Raw genomic sequence first — 24983 nt, forward strand, 5'->3', positions numbered from 1 at the left:
GGCAGTCCTTGGGAATCAACATTTTACTGTTTGCACTGTTTCTGCTCCCTTTGTTCAAAGCAAATACTTTGCCAACATTTTCTTTAAAAATAATTTCCTCACACATGATGTTATTGAAAAATGTACAGGTCTATGTATTTAAATGTTCCTGCTAGGACAAGTTTAGACAAGCTAGAAGAGGAATAAAAAATTCTCCCCATTGACCCACCTGCACAGTTCAATGTTGACTTAGAAAGGCAACACCTAAGCAGGGAGGAGTGAGTGGGGTGGGCTGTGCTCAGCTTGCACCCCCTCCACGACCCTCAACTTGTGCTAGCCCCCACGTTGCTGAGTTTGCCAGCTGGGGACACAGACTCTGGCACAGGAGTTGCCAAGCAACAGACTGATGTCCAGCTCAATCCTCTCACAGCAGTATCATTATGGTGGGGTAAACTATCAGCCACAATGGACCATCTCAGCCAGTTCTTCAGCTGTGTAATTTGCCATGCCCAGATGAACTCAGAGGAGTCAGGAGAAAATGGACTAGCTAGGAATCTACCTGCCACTCAATCTGAAGTGTACTCATCTCCTCATGTCACTTTTTCCAGTGCATCAGTATGTCAATTCCAAGAACGCCAAAGACTTTAAAGTTTTGAATCAGAGAGATCAACACAATGCACCCAGAGAGCAAAGACACTTTTAAATACCATTGTTCAGCTGGTCCCTGGGACCTAAAAAAATCCCAGGGTCATCATCTTCAGATCCTGACAAAAGAAGAAAAAAACATCACCTTCTCATTTACAATCTGTTTGTATGAGGTGGTATCCACTCTACTACCAAGGTGTTCTATACTCCTCTTGCTTTGTCTATTTGGTTAAACGTAAAAGAATGTTATTTGCCTTGTCTCTTATGATGAAGCTAGCTTATAGAGACTCGGTAAATGAAGCACATTTTGATATGTTACCTGCTCTGATGTACACGTGGTGAACCTGCTGTTGCTGCTTCTTCTTTATCCTGGAATATTGCTTTTTCAGTGCATTAATATCCGTGGTCATGCGCTCCATCATCATGCTGTTAAAAGCAGCGTGATACTCGCTTCGGCAAGAGTTTATTGCTCCCGGGCTTAATTCTGCAATGTTACTGGAACCCAGACTTTGTTCTTCATTCTGATCTGCACACAGTGGGAATAAAGTGGAGATGAGGAGTAAATTGGCATACTCAGGAGCTCCACAGATTACCTACAAGGGAAGTCTATGGCTGAGTCCCATCATTCTATTGAACTGTGGCCTTTAATTAAAAATTTATTATTATAAGCATATTTAACAATGCTGCACTACTCACACTAACAAGTACTACATTTATAGAACTACTGCTGAAGAATACCAAGGGTTTGAGGGGAGTTTAAAGACTACAAAAGACAATTAACACAGCAATTCAAAGCTATAAGCAGAGTTCTTCAATTACCCCAAAGTAAACCAAACCATCACTGAACTAATTCAGAAGCTGATCATTTAAGACACTCAGCTGGTCAAAGAGGAGGTTAATGATGCAAGTTATAAAATACATTACAGCCAAGCAGGCACAACATTAAACAGCCAGCCTAGTGATACCAGCAAGGACTATCAAGAAGCAGTTAGAGCACCAGAGGGAGAAAGCTGCTAGTAGCAACAAAAGGGACAAGGCCAGAGCAGCTGAGGATCAGGGCACTTGAGAGCGTCTCTGATCAACAGTCGCAGAACAACAGCAGCAGTGCCATTTGTTTTCACAGCTGTTTCTGATGCACCACCAAACTGGCACTCCAGGGTCAAGGGGATAATTCTTTTTCAAGAGATGTTTATTTGTTTTTGGCTTAGTTTGCAACAGCTTTCTTAGTTTGTTTAGCTTGAAGCAGCAGGTAGAGACTTACAGTTCCTCATGAAGGGAAAAACAAAACATCACGGCAATCAAGAGGGAAATAGTAGCTTAAAGTTCTCAGCAAAATCAAGCCACAAGAAGGATGATGTGTAATTGGGCAACTGCTACCTCAGTCTGGGTTGGGAGCGGGGGGGGGAAGGTGGGAGTGGGTTGTGGATAAATAGCTATAGCTTCTCCAGGATATCATAAAATCACTGTTAATTCAGGACCATTTCATGAAGGCTGATGCAAATTAATAAATGATCTGCTTTTCTTGTATGTATCAGAACTTTGCTGTGGCTGTAGAGCTTGCACAGGTGAACATCCAATTCTGTCTCAAATTTTATTCTGACATGGAGGGATTGGAAAAATAGTGACATTTTGTCAGAATATCATAAACCTCATCCAGTTCTTTAAAAACGTGAATATATCCAAACCACACACCTGAAGGTTTGGCTAAAATGGCAAAATGACCTGCAGAATTCATTGCTGATAGGTTCCAACATTAGCCATAAATATGCTAATAAAGGTCAAGGTTATTTCTTACATGTAGTCTGCATTCTTCAAACAGTGATCCCTACCTAACAGCTGCCTTGGAAAAGAGCATGGATTGAGGGTGGACTTTTTTTTCTATGCATGCTTTTTTTGTTTGTGGGCAATACAGTGGGGTTGGGGATTTGACAATTACTGCAGCCAAGTCCTTAACACACACTGTCATTTACTGTACACATACAGCCTTCAAGCTTGACTTTGAAGTCATTTTCAAGGATTGCAGGGCAAGTCCTTTTGTACCTGCTGTAATCTCTGCATTCATGTAAAATACCATTTTCATAGCAGCTTTCACAGAGGAAGCTACAGATGATTTCTGCAAGGTCAGGCAGATTTAAGTACATTTGGCAAAATGAACAAAAGCACTTTTACCTTTCATCTGTTTTTGGTATTTTTGAAGCTCTGGTGCCAAAAACCCACTTAATGGTCCAAGACAGCCAATTGCATTAACAATTGAGTCTTCATCATCTAGGTCATTCTCCTCATCACTGTCTCTGGTTCTGCCTAGCCTTCTGTCAGACAACAACATAAGAGAAATAAGAGAAACATTCTTAAATATTATCATTACCAAACATCTTCTTTAGAAGCATGCAAAGGAGGATGCCACCTGCCTTTTCACTGTCTATGTCAACACTAACCCTATATGCCATAAGCAGTGCATTTCCATTTCAAACTTACCCTGAAAGTGAAGTTGATTTTATTGCTGCAGGGAAAGGAGTAATGTTGTATGTGTATTTTTCCCTTAGTTCTGCCAGTTGTGGGAAGGGAAACTGAGCCATGGTATAAACAGTCTAGGAAGAAAAAAAATGCAGCTTTTAGAATTTTTTCTTTAAGTAACAGTTCCACAAAAGATTTTTCCATGATCAGACTTTCACAGTCCTGCAGGATTAAAGGTTACATATTCTCATGTGCCGTAAGAAAATTTAAATGGTCCCTAGTTTTCTGATTCAGTCAGTGTTTTTTGTAAGGAAACTAGAAAAAAACATGGTTCAGAGAAAAAAAATAGTTAGAACCAATAACTTGAGCCGTAGGGTCCTTTTCAACTCCTATAGTTATTTACTAATCATTGTCAGTCCTCTCTTCTTGCCAGAATGCTGCAAATCCTCCTCCTCCAGTTATGATTTCACATACATAAATGCATCATTGAGGTTTTGGGGATCTCACCAGAACATATAAATTTCTGCTCAAGCGTTCAACAAGGTATTGACACTAGCATAGGTAAGAAGGAGCAGATCCTCACTTGCTGTGGACTGCTAACAGATCCGTTACTTCACCTGAGTAGCCTCAAGAGCTTCTGTGAAGGAAATCACTTTAACAAAAAAGTTACAGCCGAAGAGGAAGGACCTGACATTATCCAGTTGACTTTTCTCCTCTCAGTTTCTGGTTTTGATGGCTGGTTGAGGGGGTCAGCTGGGGGTGGGTAGCAGTGGTTGATTTTTTTAAAAGTGAATTTGGTCTAAGGTGAACAAAGACATCTCTCTTCATCCTCTCTGAACTCAACATGTAGTCCCTAGAACTTAACACAAGGACTTAAAGGACTCTAATAATTTCATTTACTTCAACATTCAGAGTTAAAGAAGATAAACAGTTGCAAATACATTTGCTTTCAGCAGTATTTTTGCTTTAAGTAATTTTGTAATAACAGAACACATGTCACCAGCCAATCTGGCATAAAGACACATGATATTCATTGCTCTGTCATTGCTGATTTGTTCATACCTATTTAAGTTGCTTTTGCTTTTTTTTCCTACTTTGGTACACTTACAACCATTCAGGACTTTCAAATAACTGACACACAATTCATTGGGATTCTCAATGTCAGAATGAAAGAGATAAAATAGCCAAAATACCATTTATTGTAGTTTCTCTGAAATATTACACCTTTTCATGTATATTACTGTATATTAATGTATATTACTGGCTGATTCATCAGAAGGCTGTGCTGCCATTCAGCGGGATCTCGACCGGCTTGAGAGTTGGGCAGAGAGGAACCTCATGAGGTTCAACAAGGACAAGTGCAGAGTCCTGCATCTGGGAAGGAACAACCCCGTGCACCAGTACAGGCTGGGGGTCGAACTGCTGAAGAGCAGCTCTGCAGAGAGGGACCTGGGAGTCCCGATTATTGATAAACTAACCATGAGCCAGCAATGTGCCCTCGTGGCCAAGAAGGCCAATGGCATCCTGGGATGCATCAAGAAGAGTGTGGCCAGCAGGTCGAGGGAGGTTCTTCTCCCTCTCTACTCTGCCCTGGTGAGGCCTCATCTGGAGTTCTATGTCCAGTTCTGGGCTCCTCAGCTCAAGAGGGACAGGGAACTGCTGGAGAGAGTCCAGCACAGGGCCACCAAGATGATCAGGGGACTGGAACATCTTTCATATGAGGAAAGGCTGCGGGAACTGGGGCTGTTTAGTCTGGAGAAGAGGAGACTGAGGGGAGATCTTATTAACATTTATAAATATCTAAAGGGTGGGTGTCAGGAGGTTGGGACATCCCTTTTTTCTATAGTAGATAGTAACAGGACAAGGGGTAATGAGATGAAGCTGGAACACAAAAAGTTCCACTTAAATATAAGAAAAAACTATTTCAGGGTGACAGAGTAGTCGAACAGGCTGCCCAGAGGGGTTGTGGAGTCTCCTTCCTTGGAGGTCTTCAAGACCCACCTGGACATGTTCCTATGCAACCTGATTCAGCTGAACCTGCTTCTGCAGGGGGGTTGGACTAGATGATCTGTAAAGGTCCCTTCCAACCCCTACCATTCTATGAGTCTGTGATTCTATGATTTCCTCATCTGGAAAATTAAATGTCTTCTGAAAGACAGCAGTGTAAAAATTTAGTTGTGACAGGAAAACTTCACTTTTTTTTCCTGTGCTCTTAAGTCAGTGACATTTTCATCTGAAGGCAAATGGCCTCAATTCAGATGAAAGGAAATTTGAAACAATTTCTACATAATCCATTTTTCAACCGTGCCTTGTCTACGCTAAATGCAGTAAGGAAAATTGCAAACATTAATTCAGTACTAAACCTCTCCTGACAGGAGAAGAGGAAAAAATTCATTTCTCTAAGAGCAATGGTGTAAGCGATGAGGAGCAGGATGGACTCTGCTGGTGGATGAGGCACAGGGCAACACTGCAGCTCAACAAGTCTCTGTGTGAAAGTGCTTTTACAGTTCGAGTCATGCACAGACTCTAAGGCACAGAGGATGCCTACAAAAATCCAGAGCATGAACTGAGGCTTCCTTAACCATCCCATCAAACTACGATGCCACTGTGAATGACAAACACTCTCTCGGGCCTGAAGACAGTTTGTTAGAGTCTATTGGATGAAGGAATTATATGATCTGGAGAAAGACTTGCCTCTGGCCCAACATGTCTGCCTGTTTGTTTCTTATTATCCTATCTGTGGATGCAAGGAACAGTTTCTGGGAATAAGAAACGAGACAAGGAAAAAATCCTCACTTCTCACCTTAAATCGGTAGCATTTGTCAATACTTTGCCTTACTCTAAAAATGCAAAGCCATCTACACCCTCAGCAGAGCACACACAGAAGGTAATTGCTTCCAAAGGAGGGTAAGTAGTTTCTCAGACAGCTCAAACATACCCTCTCTTTTCACTGTCACCAAGAAAGCAAAACAAAAAGCAAAGGCAAAGATAAAATAAAACAAAGCCCTCCTCAAGTAGAAAGTTAAGGGTGAATACCACCAATTCAGAGTAACTGTCTATGGGAGATAAACTAAAATGCTGGGGTACTACAGAGGGATTAATCCCTGTTCCCCTCCACCACAGTAAACAGGCACAGATGCCTCTCCTCCTGTTTGCTTCTCATCTCCTCTATGCTGCAATGTTTCTAGGTGTTCACACTGAGTTAGCTCAGCAGTTTACAAAAGGCTCACTGGCTGTGACTGGATGTCAGCGTGCACCCACTTGGCACCCACCGAACTTTCGGAACACCCGCACCCACCGGCAGTGTCCAAACCAGAGTTTATGCACAGGCCAGTTTCATGACATGACTCAATACCCTATTTGTTTAACTTCAGGTCCTGAACACATACCCAGTCTGGCCTCTCAGGCACACAGCACTTTCCTTTCATTTACCTAAACTGTTCAATCCGCAAAAGGAGGAAGCTGTAGGCTTGCCTGCTCTTCCAGTCCCTCTGTGCTCTCCTTGGTACAACACGGTATAAAATCTTGCCATGTGAGGGCCAAATATGCAAAGGCTTTAGGCTCTCAATCCTGGGTATACATACTGTCTGCACTGGAGGCAGGGAAGCATTTTTAACTATGAAATTGTACCAACTATACATGCTGGTGGACAGAATGAGGACAAGAGTTCTCTGATCTACTCTAGACATATGCTCTGTCAAAACTTGACCCCTGAAGAATCAGTTGCACTTCCCTCCCGGAACTCCCAAAGGAAACAGGCCTTGTAGAGCACAACTTGCTTTCCAGCGACCAAGAAGCACCTGTTACTCTTCACTGGCTTAAGTAAGCCTGAATAGATAGTTCAGATGCAAGTGTGTCATGTAAATCTAAATAAAAGTGAGATGATTGCCACCAGCATCCTTTACTGAAACATGTAGAGAAGGCAAAGTAGGATATTTACCCTTTCCCACAGTAGGATATTAATCCTTAAGCTACCTTGGAAAAGTGTTAGATGTGAATTCACCGTTATGGTTTTGATTAGGGGAAAAAAAAAGAAAGAATGTTTTGAAAATAAAACAGTCTAAATATTCATCTCTAGCTGACTCCTCTGAAAAAGCCAAAAGCAATTTAGCAAACAGCATCTTCAAGCAGCCTGAATCTTTTCCTTAATGCAGTGGTTCATATTTTTTATTTACTTTTCTGACACAGACAAAATTGCTCAAATCCAGCAGTCAGACACATGGTGGCATTCATACTCCTAATGGTAAACTCCCATAGTGCTTAATTCTCTCCACTTATGGTAAAGAGAGCCTACAATGAAGGGCTCAGAGAGAGATGGTTACACTACCCATGCCTGCCTTTGCCCTGAAGAATGCTACCTCAACTGTAGTATGGTTTCTTCAGCTGAGAGGACACACATAAACCTACACACTGCTTCTCTATGCATAAACCTTAAACCTGCCTCATGACCCGTATCAATGGCAATGCTATCCTACCTTAACTCTTCTGTCAGTGTCACAAAATACATATGGATGCTACGAATACACATCTACTTTGCACCAAGTGCTTATTTTTTCACCGAAGCACAAAAAGACTGCTAATTCAGCACATGTGTAATCACCACAGTGAAAAAATAAAGAATGAACCTTTCATCCCTCCCACCAGTATGTCATCTATGCCTTATCCACCACCACACACAGAGACAAGGAAACAAATCCACCACATGCATAAATGTTGGTCAGTTTTCCCAACATTATTCTTTGTCACAAATGCCACGTCTTGATTTGGTACTACACTTGAGACCAGGAACTGAAACATAATGAATATGAGAAGGCATCAGCTTGTGCCTCCTGCTGTACATATCCTCAGCATCTGAGCTGCATTGTGAGAAACCTTAACATTGATTTCAGAAGTTGCACTTCAAAATAAAGCCACAGTGCTTACCTCTCCCATTGCTAGAGCTCCCTCATCAGACAAAGCAACAATAAGAAAGCTAAAAATCTGAAAGTAACTCTTTGTACTTCAGGGTGGTACTTTACCAGAGCAGGGAAGTGTGCTAGCCCAGGCAGTCAACAAGCGCTTTCAATAACAGATAACAGAACTCACCCGCTAACTACTCTTAATAAACTCATGCAGCTTCACAGACTGAGACTGACTGCTTCTCCTTCCTCTAAGACCGGTAAAAACTATTTCAGGTGAATGCTGTGCTCTGTGTTTGCACCCATTTAATCACCATGGTCTGACTAATCAAAAGCAAAGTTCTGAAGCTGCAGCATGAAGTCTTTATAAAACATCTAAGTAGACAACACACGGAGGATATTACACGAAGGAGCGTAAGGGGGAATCAATACAATTGTGTCTGCAACACTAAAGGCCCTTTCCCATAACAGTGTGGATCTTTGTCCTCATATGGTGACGTATGCTTTACAAATTCAGGGACTGAAATTATCTACAAATGATTTTGTTTACAGTTCACTGTTCAAGGCTTCCTTTTTTTTTAAATCATGAAGGATTTGTTCTTTCCTTCTCACTTGATAAGCTCTTGTCACCCACAGGATCTGCAGAACGAAAAGGACACAGCGAAATAGATAACTGACCAAAACATAAAAACAAAATAAAGGAACATCCTAAAAATTGTGACTACTAAGAGATTCTACATCTTACTGCGTTAATCCAATTGGGCGTTAGATCACAACAGACTTTCAGCTGTCAATACACTATCAATTCTCATCAAATGGAGCCTAGTGGTTCTCTATACTTAACTCTAAAACTAGTGTTAACTGCAGGTCATCTGTTTCACTGACATACTAGCTCAACTCACACCTTAGACTCTATTCTCAGGGGAGTTTAGGTTTCTGCAGTCTCTGAAAAAAAATAATCAGTCAGAAATCATCAGCTGACGGATACAGAGAAAAACACAAACAATAATTACATCACAGTTACTCACCTGCATGAGTTCATTGCTGTCAATCAGACTGTCTTCCAGCATCTCCTGGGTCAGTTTGCCCATGGTACTATAAAACTCATCTGCAGTTTCACAGCACTCTATTTGCCTACATCAAAATACACATTGTTTTTTAATTTGGCTTTCACATGTGATTACTCACCCCAAATCAAAACTGAACTTTCTGTAATCTCAGAATATGTGCTTCCATTATTCACCTTAATTCTTCAATTTATTGCAATCCCCTCTATAATTCCAAATTAAAAAAACTGTGCATGTCATATTGGAAATGCTGGTGCAGTAACAGGATGTACTGAGCACAGCTTACTGTCCTGACTGCTCACAAGAAAGGATTCCTGCATGTCCAAGAAGGTTATTCCCACTTTCACTTGTACAACAGGAGAATCAATCAATCAGTTAATCCTGCATCCCTGCTAGCACATGGGAGCTCTCCAATCAGCTCAAAAAGGGAACATAAAGATTCCTCAACTCATCACCTATTCTTTACTATGCAGCAAACAGATGAATTCACAGGTTGAATTGGTTTTCTGCCAGACAGGAACATATCCACTGACCAGAACACGTTCTGGTGGATTAAGTATAGGTGCATTTATATGTGTCATTGTATTCAAAAGAGCAGGGGAGTTGGACTAGATGATCTTTTGAGGTCCTTTCTAACCCTTAAGATTCTGTGATTCTGTGAAGGAAAATTCAGTCATATCCTGCATATTTGTGAATGCTATTTCTAAACTAGAGATGCAGACTTATTTTGTTTGGTTGGTTTGTTGGGGTTTTTTTTGTTTAGGTGATGTGGGTTTGTTTTGTGGTTTTTAGGGGTTTTAGTGTTTTTTAGGAGTAATAAGCTTTTGTCAGTTTCTGTTCTACATACATTAGGGTCAACTATTAAACATCCTCTCCTGTCAAGTGAAAAATTTTTTACTTCTATTCCAAACAAGTGCATTTCTGGCTACACAGTGTAGCCTCCCCTGTAAAACACAGCTGCTGGAATAATCAAAAAAAGTACTCTGCCTTTTCTCTTACAGATTAAAAGAGGAAATAGTCCTTGATCTTCAGTGTCTATAGGGAACAATCATTGGACTATGAAACTCCTAATAAAATCTTAATAGCTCAGCTAAAAGAACAATTTAGCAGGAAAAAAATAACCAACAACGAGTATGTGGCCAATGATCACAGACATACTGCTTACCTTCCCCCAATACCTTTAGTCTCCCATGACCTCCACACACTGCTTTCTCTACAGCACCTATTTTTAACCTCGCCCTTCCTTCAGCCTCCCTCAAAAGAGAAGACTGAACCACTCACATTTTAGGAAAAGCACTTCACACCCCATTTTTATGTCTAGAAAAATAGTCTTGAGAAGTATGAAAATCACAAGACTATGATCACTGTTTCAGGCCCCACTTCTGTATATCCCCCTGTTCTATTTCTAGGGGAGAGAGGAATAAAATCAGTCTTCTCCCAAACCATGGAGCCCAATCTTTTACTTCTTCATCTCATCTGATATCATTACAAACTTACTATAGTTCAATTCTTGTTCAGCTTTAGCGACTCATCCTCTTCTGGATCTCTAGTTATCCCACATCTGCCAGCCCTTCTCCCCTTCCCCATTGACAACAGTTACAATATGCACAATGTGATTAGCTTATTCTTCTGGACATATTCTCATAGATTTCTTCCTTCTGTTTCAGTTTGTATAAAACACATTTCATTTTGGTTTTAAGATTTATGGCAAAATCTTCAAAGCAGTGATTTTTTTTATCATGTTATGAGCTGTAACATCTGTAATTACTGCTTTTAAGTGCACAGAGATCCACTGTAACAGGACCTTTTATCTAAAGGTATGGTACCAGGTAATAAAGCACAATGGGACTATATATAGCTTGATCCTAATGCAAATGTTTCATGACAAGTTTCATTCATGGACTGAACAAATAAAAGCTTTTAGGAAATTATTACTATTATTATTATTGTAATTAGAATTCTCCAGATTAAAAATTAAATATACTAACTAAAGTATCTTACAATGCTACTGGTTGCAGTGCTGATTTATACAGAAAGAAAAAAACAAAAAAGAAAATTCCAAGGGCAGAGCTGAACATAAGTCACAGTGCTTCAGTCTCAGGGGAAAAAAAAGAAAGTGAGTGTTGATAGGCATGATAAGAAAAATTTGAGGCAGATGCTGATGCCAGAGAAAAACAATTCCAGCTGAACTAACAACTGCTCAACCTGTCAGAGCCCACACCTCCCACTGAAATCAGTGACAAAACTCATTTCTGTGGGAGGGCTGTATGCTCTTTGGAATGCAAATATTTGCTATGACAACAGAGGAGTTGAGAGGAAATAACCACCTCTTGTGTTTTGTCCTATATAGTGACTTTCCAAGGCCATAAAGGACTGTAACAGAAATGTAGCTAAAAAGTGCTTAAAAGCAGAGAATTACAGAAAAAATTGTTTGCAGGCCTTAACAGAAAAGAAACATGTCACACTAAAGCATCGTCTTAGTAATACTGTACTTTTTTCTTGGGTATAGCCAATGGGCTCAATTCCTTAATTCTCCTAAAATGAAAAAAAGAGAATTACTATCCCCAGCTTCAGGTACCCAAATCAATTAGCTAGTCACCTTCAATCAAGCCTCTCTGCGTGTCCTTCCACAGAGTATTTACCAGCTCCTTCAGAGGTGTCTACTTTGGAAAATCCAACCAACCTTTTAGCACAGCATGAAGACACTATTCACAGAATAACACAATTGGAGACATTTTCTGCAGCAAGGGTCAGTTAATTATCACATCAGTTCTGATGTGATGTCAGGAGCACATGTTTTTGGGGAAGCTACAGACAGGCTTTGTGTAGCTTTTTCAAAGCAGAATCATTCTCCTGAAACACCACATGTTGTTTAGAAATGAGAACATGCTCTTCAGAGCAACGGAACTTACAAACATTGTTCATACTCAAAAGAAAAATCACGCAGGAATGACCACTTACTCTCCTAATTTTGCCCAGATAGCCAAAGCTACTCTCAGTATAATTTCAGAGCCTTCAAAGAATACTGAATCCCAGATCTTCAGAACTGTATGGTTAGGCAGACAAGTGGCAAAGAGGGTCAGAAACCACTGCATTGTGAAGACATTTGTAAGTGGGGGTTCATAGCCTCCTGAAATTAAAAAAAAAAAAAAAAAAAGCTTAAAGAAATTGTCATATACTGTTATTTTACAAGGAGTATAAACTGCATACTGAAATCCAGTAGACATTCTAGTACCTCTGTTAATACTCAAAACTCACGTAGCCTGCAGCTGTCCAAAGATAAGCAGAAAAGAAGAAAGTGATGGAAGAATGACATTCTTAATTGTCTTTCCTTCTGCCACACTGCAAAAAAGCTCTAAGCAGTAGCATTGTTTTTTGGATTGGAAACCTTTTGTCAGAAAGATTGCTTTTCCTTCCCCAAAGCCATATGAGTTAAAAAGCTGTTATTAAAAAAATCCAACAAAACAGAAGAACAAAAAATCACACACCCTCCAAAAAATCCTACATGAAAACACCTCCCAAAATCTTGCATTTCTTTAGAAACTAATAGCATAAGAAGCCTTTATCTACATGAAGGTGAAGGTGACTGTCTCTGTAAAGTTTTATCTATTGTTTTAATATCCTAATGCACTGACAGCTCAGCAGAATTGACTGTAACAAATTTAGTTTTCCTTTTGGCTTATTAAATTTCAAACAAGATTCAGTATTTCAGGCTGAAGCTCTGAAGTTTTCAGATAACACTTTGTGCATCTTAGTATCAACTAATGCACTGAAGCTGATAACAACAGAGGCTGCTGCCCATAACAATGTTTTCAAACAGCAAATACGACCTTGGCAGCATTTCTTTGGTTTTATCCAGTTTGGGCATAGTTGCAGTTTATTTACATGGAACATGCCAGCAGATCTTTTTTAAGATAGCACTCAGGGTGCACTTAAGTACTAGACGGAAAAACACTCCAACCAATCAACAACAAAACATGTATCCTCCCCAAAACATTCCCAAATACAAGAGCTGCATTTTGTTTTAAAAGAGAGGAGGTCTGGATGGAATGCTGTATAGCAGGGGGAAAAAAAAAGCCAGTTTTCAGGGAGCAACCCAAGAAGTACGTGTCGGTTTTGCACCTGTGTATTGCTAAGCATCCAGGTGAAGAAACACTAGTTCCCACATAGTAACTCTTCCCAGGAGAGCTACATAAGCTAGAAACTGCAAGGAGCTACGGTAGGACGGGTATCTTGAGCTAAGGCAAGAAACAATCTTTTCAAGGTAGCACTTACACTAAGGTGTGCGTTACAGTGTCGCTGCCCCACACATTTTAGATCCTTGTCAATATGACTGCAATTAGTGGTGGGACCAAATTATTTCCCTTTTTTCCTCCTGAGAATGCCACCTATTTATATTCAGGTTATCAATAGTGGAAAGGTCATCTTTCACCTTAAAAATTTAAAATATCTATTCTAAGCAATAAATTCATGCAAACACTTTAAAGGCTATCTTTTTAGAGCAGTGCTCAGATGAAACAACAGAAAAAAACCAATTTAATAGCATTTTCTGTTCAACCTACCTCCACTTTCTCTGTTAGCAGCTCTTTGCAGGGTGTCCAAGTGCTGGGACAGTTCAGGAAGCTTCATTCGTAACAGATCTCGGAAAACAGCCATATCCACAGAGAGAGCACGGAGATTATTGACAAAATAGCTATCAGGAAGCACCTTATCAATTAAGTAGATCATAATCTGTGGGCAAAATGAAATATAACCATGTAGGACTTACAGAGCCACTTATTTTCTAGGGACAACAGAAAAAAAAATACAGAATTTTAAATTTCTCTGTTCTCTAAAGAATGGGTTAGGGACAGTGGCAACACGAGCTTCTGGTATCTCCATTTACCTGGGGAGAAAACATTATCATTTTTGGCATCCACAAGTACTCCAGGCATCCACAAGCAATCAAAGTGCAAAGGCCTCATAAGCTGTCCAGAATTTATGAACCACTAATGACCAAAATTAATGCCTGGTAAGCTGTGCCCAAATTGGAAGCATTACACAAACCAGAGGCAGCTTTTAGCACTTCTGATGCTAGTCGTGTTGATGAGATTCTCTGCACTGTTGGGAAGTTCCACTGTCCCCTCTCCGAGGACACGTAACTGCCACAACTAGACCAGGGATGTTCCAAATAATCTTTTTCCTGTCTCCAAAATGCATGATACTGTTCTTAAAATAAAAATATTTCCACACATTTTACTGTGATGTGTTACCATGTGCTGCACTTCATCTTGTCACTTTAAAAGGTGTTAAATTAAGAAGCATGAGACATTTTAAACGTCTGTTTCAAGTAAGAGGGCTCAGCTACACGGGTGGTAATGTATTAACTGGATACCCTCAAACTTTTGAGAATAAGAAAATGCAACATAATAATGTGCAGAAGCTGGTGATTATCATCAGCCAAACAGAAGATGCTGAATTCTGCTTCAGGATCTTTCAAAACCTCTATGGTCACTCTACAAACTGTATCCAGAGAGCCTGCATCTGGTCATCTCGTCTGCTTCAGCTCTCTATTACTCTTTGTTAATATTTCAAATGAACATCTTTATCATCTTTTTCATACAGCCTCTAATGCTTGAGGAGAGCATAGTACCTTCACACATCAGAGACAATCCTCCTTCCAATCCCTCTCTTCATAAGATGCTCACAAAAATAGCTTGTCAGACACTGGACTTCCAAGACCACCACCTTATATAGTCTTACTGCTTCCTTTTCTTTCCCAGTTGCTTGTGACTACACACCACCACTTGTCCTTGCAAGATTTTTTTAGGCAATAACAGTCTTCAGGGATTTAACTTAAACATGCTTAATTAGTGCAGACTCAAGCATCCCTGGCTGGGCATTCACTGAGGTTACCCTGTTGGGTCTTGTGCTGTTAAAGCCCCATAGTGTCAGTAGCACCAGTTGTTTCCCAGTCTCTGAGAGACAATTCCCACACACGTACTTTTGTTTGTTTTCCAGAAAAGAGACCTGCCTGGCAAGCCCTGAGAATTCTGTTCCTCCCTTAAACTCCTAGACTCTGCAATAATCCAAACATAGTTTTCCCATAGCTCCAATCCTGAGGGCAGCTTTACAGGCAACAGCCCTTGCAGCTGTTCCTGTTCCCATCACTTGCTGTTCGAAGTCACCCATCACTTACTTTAGGCAGCACAATGCCTACAACAATGAAACAGTCACATGCTAATCCCCAACTCCTTTTTTATTACTGCTCCTGGCTCCTGGGGTTTTTCCTTCTCTTCCCTTTTCCCTCTCTCTTCCAGCCCATACTAAGCTTGGAAAACAAATTTCTTTATTATCCATTCTTATTTTTGCCAGGTAAGACTCACTTTGGTGCTAACAGCCTTCAGTGCTTTATGTCCTCAGGACAGTCCAGTGCCGTTCCACCGTCTCCTTTGCACAAGGAGACTGACATCATTCACGGTAAAAGAAATTCCAATAACACAAGGATACACACAGTTCTTGCAATCATTTTGAACTTCATAAACCTTGGGCAATCATATTTCCTATATTATCACAATGTGTTTTAGTTGTTTCTGGACAGTATAAGATCACAATACAATGTGACGAGTTACAGTTAAAAATACTGAGGACACTTTTAGCAAGAAATTTTGAAGTGAGATTTTACCCTCTGATATAAAGTAGTTGTATTATGGTATTCTTTTGTTATTACAGGCAGCTCTCTAGAGTGAACTATTAAATAACAGCTAGCTGAACTCTGTTACCACAAGCCCTGTATTTTAGGAGCTCTGAGTGAAATTAAGGCAGTAACAGCTCAGTATCTCGAGTCACAAGTCATCTTTTACTGATTTAAACCCAACTCACAAATACGAGCAAGTTTACCGGAGGAAATTTGACATGGTCTCAGAAAACATTCAACTGTAGTAAACTGTCTTTTCATTTTCTGACATATAATAAATTTCCCTTACGCTTTCTTTTAATTAGAAAAGATCAAAAAAAACCACTGCATGACTACTCCATCCCAGAAAGTAATTTACTTGTATTTTCATTAATTATTTTGTAGTTTTCTAGATTTTGCTTTAAAATGCAGCAGATTCATTAACTGTCTCACATGCAACTGCCACGTAAGAGGCTGATAATGGCATCTGAAGGTTTCAGCTACCTGTGGTGTTTGGAATTAGACTTGGGATTATGGGATAAGACATTCTAAAGTCAGTGGCAGCATTCCCATTTATTTTTATTATGGTCAAGCCCACATTGATTTCTGTTTAAAAAAAAAAAATGATAGTAATAACATTAAAACTAGTCATCTTAGCCCAGACAGGATAACAAACAATCTGCAGTTATAAGCTGGTTAACTCCTTTAAGTCCTGCTCTTTTAGGCTGTCTACAAAATTCACTCATTGCTTTATTATAAAGTTCACTAACTAAAGGCAATCTTCAACACTGAAAAAGAAATATTTTACTCACTTTCAGGGCATCCCCTTCATTGCCTTCCATTACTTCCAGAATAAGTGCAGCTAGTATGTTAAATCCTTGACAATAGCCAACAGATTTATTCCATCTGGCATAAGCCAGCAAAACACGTTTTAATACCACTCGATCTTGCTCTGCCTCCTGGCCACAGTAAGAACTGCAACCAGTTCGGTGAAGGTCCTGTAAAGAAAAACAACCAACCAAACAAAAAGAGGTGAATAGATGGAAAAGATGTGCATTTTCCTTCCTCTGTTAGTTCTCCTGCTTGTCCGGTTTTCCTTCCACCTCCATCCTCCCAATACATACCCTCAGAGTTGAAAACAACACTTCTTTTTTTAATCTCTAAACCTTTAGCCTACTTAAGAAAAACAGATTCAGCAAGCTCTTAAGTAAACATGTTACCTAAAAGATGTTCATACGAAGCTGTCACAGAAGATATTGACAGATAACTAAGTTTCAAAAAGGCAAGACATAACAGCTACTTAATCAAAGAAAAGAGCAACTGTTCTTATCAAAGAAGTACTAGGCAACTAGGTTTTCCAAAACATAAAAATCCAGAAACAGAGTCCTTGAGTTTCAAGTAATTTATAAGTGAAAGGCAAAATTTGTACAATGTTTAACAAGTAATGTCTATAAGCTTAAATTATGAAGTACAGATGACAATTGTTATCATTAGGAACACAAAGTATTTTGCTTTGCATATTCTAATTAAAGTGAAAAAAATCCCTCCCAAATAGTTATCTCCTAAACAGCTACATAGACTAATATTTAAGCCACTGCAGCAATAGAAATCTATTAAGCTCTTCCTTAAAACCGCCCACTGCTTTAAATATCAAATGTTTATTAGCTGAGACTTATACACAGATAAAGGTGTTTCACTTCTTAAAATAACTGAAAAATGCTCAATTGCTACGCTTTAAACATACTTTTTAATCCCAGTAAACATTTGTGTTTATTTATAGAGAATTAAAAAAAAACCCCACTTCTGTTCTTTTGTCTACACTTAACTCCAGTGTTTCTTGTAAAATTACAAAGTAACAATGCTGCAAAACAAACAAGTAATAGTATTTTTTTCCCCCAGCTAACACGAACCAGACCAGCACAGAAGAAGGATCAAGAAGAAATAATTTTGGTGGGCAAAAGGAATTAAGATTTAATTTTTTGCCAAGGCAGTGGCAGAGCACAAAATAAATCTAAAATCCATCAATTAAAAAAAAAAAATCAATTTTTCACTAAAAAGTTACAATCAAATCAGAAATAAGCTGTCTACCTTTACTATCTGGATGCCCATAGAGTCATCATCAGGATTACTTCTTTCATTGAACGTGAAACGCATGGTTTTATCCCAATCAATGGCTATACTGTGTAAGTACTGATCAGCCAGGGTCAGCCAAACCTAGAAATACACAATGCAAGTCAAAACAATTAATTATTTGTCAGATAAAATAAGGACAGTTTTTGATATAAACCATCAGATGAACCCCATCAGCTTCACCCATACATGATCTGCTGTTAGACTTGAAATATGCAGAAAAGGGCTAAACCTGAAACAATTTTTGCACCATTAAAGTAATAGTTTGCTCCTTAAAACAGAAAGGAAGGAAGGAAACATCATTAAGTGTCCAGGTCTGTTAACTGCTTACAAAGACGTCCACTGGGACAAACTGAATCCACAGGGGCCCTCCAAGACAGAAGCACACTCTCCTGCAAGGACTCTCTTTATCAGTTCAGCCATTCTAACCTCAGCAGCAGCAAGGAGTCTTATAAAAAGATAATGCTGCTGCAGGCTTTCTTCAATCTCAACCATGGATCCATCTACTGGGAATTCCAGAAAAGAAATCTAGTGGTGCTTGTCTAGCAGAAGTCTCTTCCACTCAACTTTGCAGAAGAAATCACATCTAGTATTAACCACTTGGGACTGATCAGAGTAACTTTTAAAGGAAGACTTCCTAAACTGTTGGTACTACAGGAGTCCTGAAAAAAACATTTTGACTATTTTTTAAGTATAATAATTACCAGTACAGATTTGTGCATATGTATCTAAGACAAAGGCTGGACCTTTACGAAATGTTTGAAAAGTTCCTGAACCATGACAGACATGTGACAGATCAGACAACGACAGTAGCAATAATGGATCTTTCTCTTCAGGAAACTGAAAGAAATCATGAAAGCAAATTGGTCAAGTTTTATATCAGCCATTTTCTCACCAGAGTAAGAAAAGAAATTCAGATGCTTCCCACAGACTTAAACACTTAGATAGTTGCATGATGAAGAAATTTATAGACAGCTCCCAGAATCTCATGTTTTCTGCATCTAAATGTCCCTTCCCACACTCCTGAAAAGCCACCCATGCGTAGGAATGCCTCTATTCTGCCTCCCAGCTGCCTTTGGCACTGCTGACATCCTACTGATGATGTTTGACTGAATTCTTTATCTCTGCCAGTCCCAGAAAACAAATGTCACATGCCACAGCAATAATGCAGATGTCACCCTGCTTCTTCTGCTGCCAAAGGAGGCAGTCAGCACGCCGTCCAACACAAAATGCTTCCTTTAATTTGGTATCAATCTTAAAATCATTGGGAAATCAGGGAATGGCAGTGAAAAGACTACATCCCGTTTCTTAATGCTACTTCTTTGTTTAGCATCATGTGCAAGCAAACAGAGATGGGCAGAATGAGAAGGAAAAGACCAAGATCTGAGTTGGATGACGTGGCGGAGCCTACCTTCAGTCAAGTCTGCTGATGACAAAAAACTGGGAGGAGTGTATGATAAGCCCAAGGGCACCTTGATAGGCTGGAGAAATGGGCTAACAAGATTCTCGTGAAGTTCAACAAGGGGAAGTGCAAAGTCCTGCACCTGGCGAGGAACGACCCCAGGTACCAGGTATATGCCAAGGACCACACAGTTGGAAAGTAGCTTTCCAGTGAAGGAACTGGGAGTCTTGGTGGACACAGTTGCTGATGAGCCAAGAATGTGCCATGGTGGCAAAGAAGGCCAACAGCCTCCTGGGCTGCATCAGGCAAAGCATCGGCAGCAGGCTGAGAGAGGCAATCCTTCCCCTCTGCTCAGCATTGGGTGAGACAATCCCGGAGTGCTGGGTCCAGCTCCCGACTCTCCAGTGCAAGAAGGCTATGGAGCTACTGAAGAGGATCCACCAAGGGGCCACTAAGAGGATTAAGGGACTGGAGCACCTCTCCTATGAGGAAAGGCTGAGAGATCTGGGGCCATTCAGCCTGGAGGTTCGTGGGGAGGGAGGTAGCAGATCTTATAAATACACGAAGGAAGGGTACAAAGAGGTCAGAACCAGGCCCTTCTCAATGATGCCCAGTGACAGGACCAGAGACAATGAGCACAAATAGAAACACAGAAAACACTTTTTTTACTGTGAAGATGACAGAGTGGTGACACAGATTGCCCAGAGAGGTTGTGGAGTTTCTATCCTTGGAGGTATTCAAAAGTCAACTAGACATAGTCCTGGGCAATGAGCTGTAGATAGCCCTACTTCAGGTGGGATGGACCAGATGAACTTCAGAGATCCCCTTCAACCCCAATCGTTCTGTGAGTTTGTGACCTTTGTCACTCAAGTACAACATAAAAGTGTCTGAAAGACTTATTGGAGGAACATTTCAAGAAAGAAAAAAGGCTGATAGGTGGATGTAACGATCCACTAGAGCTGTAGACTAAAAATAAAATCATAGTGGCGTAAGGAAAACGATACCATTATAAGTCCTTCATTTTCTTCCCCTCGATTTGTAAAGGAGAACATTTTGGTTTGGAAAGGTAGCAGAAAGAAAACAAGAAAAGGAAATTAACCTAAGGCATCAGAAATATACAGAACCACATATAAGGCTTTAAAAATACTCTTTTATTAAAATTGCATTTATACAGCTGAGATGGTTTGACTCAGCTACACACACAAAAAAAGAATCAATATGTCTTTTTTAGGCTAGGAAACTTCAAATGTTGTAGAAAAAAAGCAATAAAGTAAGTTTAACAAGGTCCCACTGGACCCTTTTCTACAACACTGACTCAGTGCAATTTCCCATTAATGGCCAACTGTACCATTCTACATCACTCCTGACTCTGAACTTTCCTAAGTTAGGCAATCTGCCTTTCCTCCATCAGAAGTTTCTATGAACATTCTTGTCAGTACTACCATCTATCATCTTCACCTTCATAAGATAAACAGCCCACACTGGAGATTTGCTCTCCTTTCAGTTGATCATCAGCTGCGGGAACAGCTTCACTAATGCAGTTCCCTGAGATTGACTGAATGAAGCAATAACATTTGCACCAGAATAATTTGCCTAAGCCTCAAGCAGAAAGACTATAACTATTGAACACATCAGCTTTACCTATGTCCTCAGTTTCCCCAGCTGACCTGTCAGGTTACCGCTGAACAATGTAAACTAGGACAAATCCCCAGTACAACTCAAACTTAAAAACTATTTGTTAAAAAACACTGATAAATATTGATGTCATTCATCTCTCCTCAGAAACTCACAGGCATTATGTCCCAGAAAGCACACCGGTGTACCTACCTTTCTCCGCCATTCTTTTGGTATGCCCGTCGGCAACCTGGCAACTGCTTTGAGTGCATCGTGCCACTAAAAGAAAAAGCATCCAAAAATGCATAAAATCCACCACTAGTTTAAGACAACAGTAGAGTAACATTTACAACACTGCACACTCGTTTCACTTTACTGCACACTTCTCAGCATTTAACTGCTTAATCCACTCACAGGGGAAAATATAGATGAATTGCTTAATGATGTAACACAAATATAATGAGATATATGAGTAAGCAATGAAAGCCTACTGCATTTTCCAGTTACTAATGGAACAGCTCTTGATGCAATTGCAAATAATATGCTGACATTATGATGACAGATACACTTTTTAACTAGGGCAAGTACCCTGAATAAAGAGAATCCAGTCCTTCATAAACTCAAGAGAAAAAAGAATCAAATTACCTGCTGAAAACCATTTTGACCTAAAGATGGTTCAAGAGTGAATTTCAATTTTGTATCAACACCTAGAAACAAAACAGGGGAAAAAAAAGCATTATCATTATTTTAATTTAGCCCAGATGGGGGGGAAAAAAAAGGCAACAAAATTTAAATAAAACTACAAGATTTCAGCTGAATGTTTGAATAACTATATTTCAACCCGTTTCTAGGAATTCTTGTCTTCACAGTGGAGTTAAGGCACAGGTTCAGAAGTACGTGGACAAAACGTTTTTGAAGTGCAGTAATACTTTCTTTAATGATGTTGTTTGGCACAACTGCACTAAAAATTATGTTGTTCACTATTCTACAAACTGTATTTGTACAATGCAAACTACCATATGCATCCACAGGAAAAAAAATATTTACAAACTGCTCATTTTCATCAACTTCTTGGCATTCAATCATTGAAAATTAGTTTCTACGTTTGAGGTGCTAAAACTATCTTATTCCTTAGACCATAAAGCACATTTCTCACTGAAGCTCAGATTTCATTTCGGCCGCACGAATATATTATTTTCTTTGTTTTAAAGCACGCCTGCTAATAGTCTGTAAGATACAACGTTGGATAAAAGGCCAGGACCTCCCGCTCGGCCCGGCCGGGATGCCGGGGGCGGCACTGCCCACGCCGAGCTGCGCCGCGGCATCTGCCCGAACCCCGACCGACGCTCCGCCCGCGCGCGGCCCTGGTCCCGCCGGTGCCGCTGTCCACAGCCCGGGTGCTGAACGCCGCGGGCCCGGGCCCCCTTCCCTGTTCCCTCAAGCCTTCCTCCGGGAAGAATAAAGGCTTTCGCCTTTTCTTTCCTCCGTAATTTCATACAATCTTATTGCTCCGTAGTTAAAATTAAGTTTTGCATAGTGTCTTGTCTTTCTAGAATATGAAGCCAAACTTTTTTAATATGTATTTTAATAGCCATACACATCTCTCTCAAAAATATTTCAATCAATATTTTAAGCACATAAAATCCAAGCTAATGGACTTGCCAGTAACACTCAGTGCTTTGGGGGACTGACCCTGCGAGTCTGACAGAAACCCAAACTGTAGTGGCATTTGCCAGCTATGACATGTAAAATGCCATACACTGATGTGCCATAGAGCGGTGATAAGTAATTTAGAAGCCTTACTGCCCAATAAACACATTTTTAAAGGCAAAATCCTCTCCTTCAAGGCCTTTTTTCATTTTTCTTTGGTGAGGGGAAAGGGTAAAGAAAGACATAAAATTCATACAAAATCCAGTATTGTTTAGAATTTGAGCATTTTTTAATTTCATCGCTGAGACTTGGGGATTGGTGCTTTCATTTCCTTGCTTCAGATTTAAAACACATGCTTGTCAAATCTAGAAAAATAAAAGCTTCATACCATAACAGATATGTCTTAAAAAACATTAAAGGATTAGCAGTTATTCCTGGAAGTAACTGTTTATTAGTATTCTTCCCCATGACTCCATGGCGCTCAGCAGGGACTCCTAATAAATAAACCTCTTTGTAATAATTCAAAGCAATGTGACAATGACAGTAAAGCTACTAAAATGAAATTGTATCACATTTGCTGAAAGTGCAAAAAGGCGAGTCTCATTCCCAAGCAATCTAGTGGTACATGCTGGAAAACTCTAATACATACAAAAAGATATCAGGATGAAGAACTCCTTTTGTTAAGGTAACTCATGTTGACATGTTACCTAGCACTGCCCTTGTAGCTGAGAAGCAATAGCCTTCCAAAATAACCATATTCTTTTCCAACTCAGCAGTCAAATAGTTAATCACTTCGCTTTTTTCTAAGACTTTGAGAGGCCAGTTACAACTCCTTTCTCTGTCCTGTAAGCTTCCCAAGAAAGGTGCAAGTAGAGACAGGCAAGTCCTCAAGAGATGAAGCACAATAAGACATAACCTCAGAAGGTGGCAAAATGTATCTATCATTCACGTGAACATGATGACCAGGGAGCTCACATGGGGCTCAGATAGGTGTCTCTCCTGATTAAATGAGACTGAAATTAGTCTCTTGAACCTCCATCTACAAAAGTGTATTAAATCATGGCAGATAATTAAGACAGGTATGAAAATAACTAGAAATATGAATAACATTGTGTGATAACCAGAGACTACACAGTGCACTCACTCTCTTCAGTATGACAAGAAACCTCTTGGTCAGGCCATGCACTGTATCCTCTTGTAGAAGTCACAGGGTTCTGTGCCCTTTTATTTGTTTCCAGGTAGAAATATTCCCCAAATCAATGGCTTTGTGACATGGGGAAGTGCCATAGGGAATGGGACACAGACCACACAGGAATGGTTCCTCATCCCCTTTCATTTTAAAGAATTTACATTTCCTAAAACAAACAAAATTACAACCTTGTTCAATAAGAATGCAGCAAGTAAATAGCTTTTTAAAAGCTGCAACATAAATATACCAGGCAGAGCAAGGAAAGGCTATACTCACCCAGGAACTTCCTGGGCATCTGCAGAAAGGCAAGCAGTGCAGCAAGCTGGGAGGAGCATTTAATTGGCCATTGCTTATTTCTGGCACAAGAACTATCTTGCCAACTGCAGTTTCTGCACTCCACTGAATTTGTCCTTGGACTTTAGTGCTTCAAGCAAATTAATGCCTATCCTTATTCCAACTTCTCCTGGTTTCCCAAACATTCCCACCTCCATTGTTTCCCTTTTCCTCACAAACCTCTCATCCACGCACATACTACTACCTTTTTTGTGGCTGTGTTTGCACTCAGTCCTGTCATTTTCATCCTGCCCACTTTTGCATGAAATCTGCCAGGGCTCCTTCCACATAGCGTTTTCTCCCATACACTTCCAACATCTGGTACATCCTATCATCAGTTCCCTTTAATTCCACATTCAGCTGCCTTCTTCCCACAAACTAACTCAGATTTCCCAACAGCTTCTTCCCCTCTCAGTACTCCACACCCATTCAGCCCTACCACCTCTGCACCCATTTTTACTGGACTTCCCCCTTTTTGTCAATCCTCCATCTCTGAGCTACATTCCTCTCCACTCCAAAAAGGCATGCTCTTCATGGAAAAGACCCTTTGGGGCCTTATGGGAACTTTTCTTCCCAGCTCCTCTGCATGGACAGCCTGGCAGAAATGTCCCGTATACACATCAATGGTTCCCACTCTCAGGGACTGTAAGCACTGTCAGTACAACTCAGTCCTTTTCACACCAAGCAGTCAGGCTGCTGTCTTATTCTATATATTATCACCTCTGGTTCATACACCTTTGTCTGATGCTTCATACCTAACAAGAGTATTAAACTCACATCAGCAGGAACGTGTTGGGAACACACATACATACAGGCTCACACAAAGGTATGTATGTTTGGCATCAGTCAGATTTCAGAGAGGCAGGGGAATGCCAAAATAAGGCCTGTTCAATGCCCTTGCAACCAGGTCACCAGAAATCATTGCAGAAAAACGACTTTAAGAAGAACAAGGGGGAAAAAGAAAAAA

General features: G+C 40.2%; 1 protein-coding gene across 2 annotated transcripts in view; it reads right to left on the reverse strand.

Moving 5' to 3' along the window:
- TBC1D30 (TBC1 domain family member 30) overlaps positions 1–24983 on the reverse strand; it is a 56525-nt gene that overhangs the window by 3234 nt on the left and 28308 nt on the right. The window contains exons 3-13 of one of the 2 annotated variants that reach the window (XM_062016723.1): positions 21490–21551; positions 21058–21123; positions 17787–17912; positions 16511–16696; positions 13606–13774; positions 12005–12173; positions 9005–9110; positions 3100–3212; positions 2794–2933; positions 944–1150; positions 687–743 (exon numbers count right to left, since the gene is read on the reverse strand). In XM_062016723.1, the coding sequence (XP_061872707.1) occupies positions 687–743; positions 944–1150; positions 2794–2933; positions 3100–3212; positions 9005–9110; positions 12005–12173; positions 13606–13774; positions 16511–16696; positions 17787–17912; positions 21058–21123; positions 21490–21551 (1401 nt within the window). The remainder of the gene's footprint in view (positions 1–686; positions 744–943; positions 1151–2793; positions 2934–3099; positions 3213–9004; positions 9111–12004; positions 12174–13605; positions 13775–16510; positions 16697–17786; positions 17913–21057; positions 21124–21489; positions 21552–24983) is intronic. The other variant, XM_062016730.1, reaches the window with a different exon arrangement.

This window comes from Colius striatus, chromosome 1 (genome assembly GCF_028858725.1).
Source record: "Colius striatus isolate bColStr4 chromosome 1, bColStr4.1.hap1, whole genome shotgun sequence".
Lineage (NCBI taxonomy): Eukaryota > Metazoa > Chordata > Aves > Coliiformes > Coliidae > Colius > Colius striatus.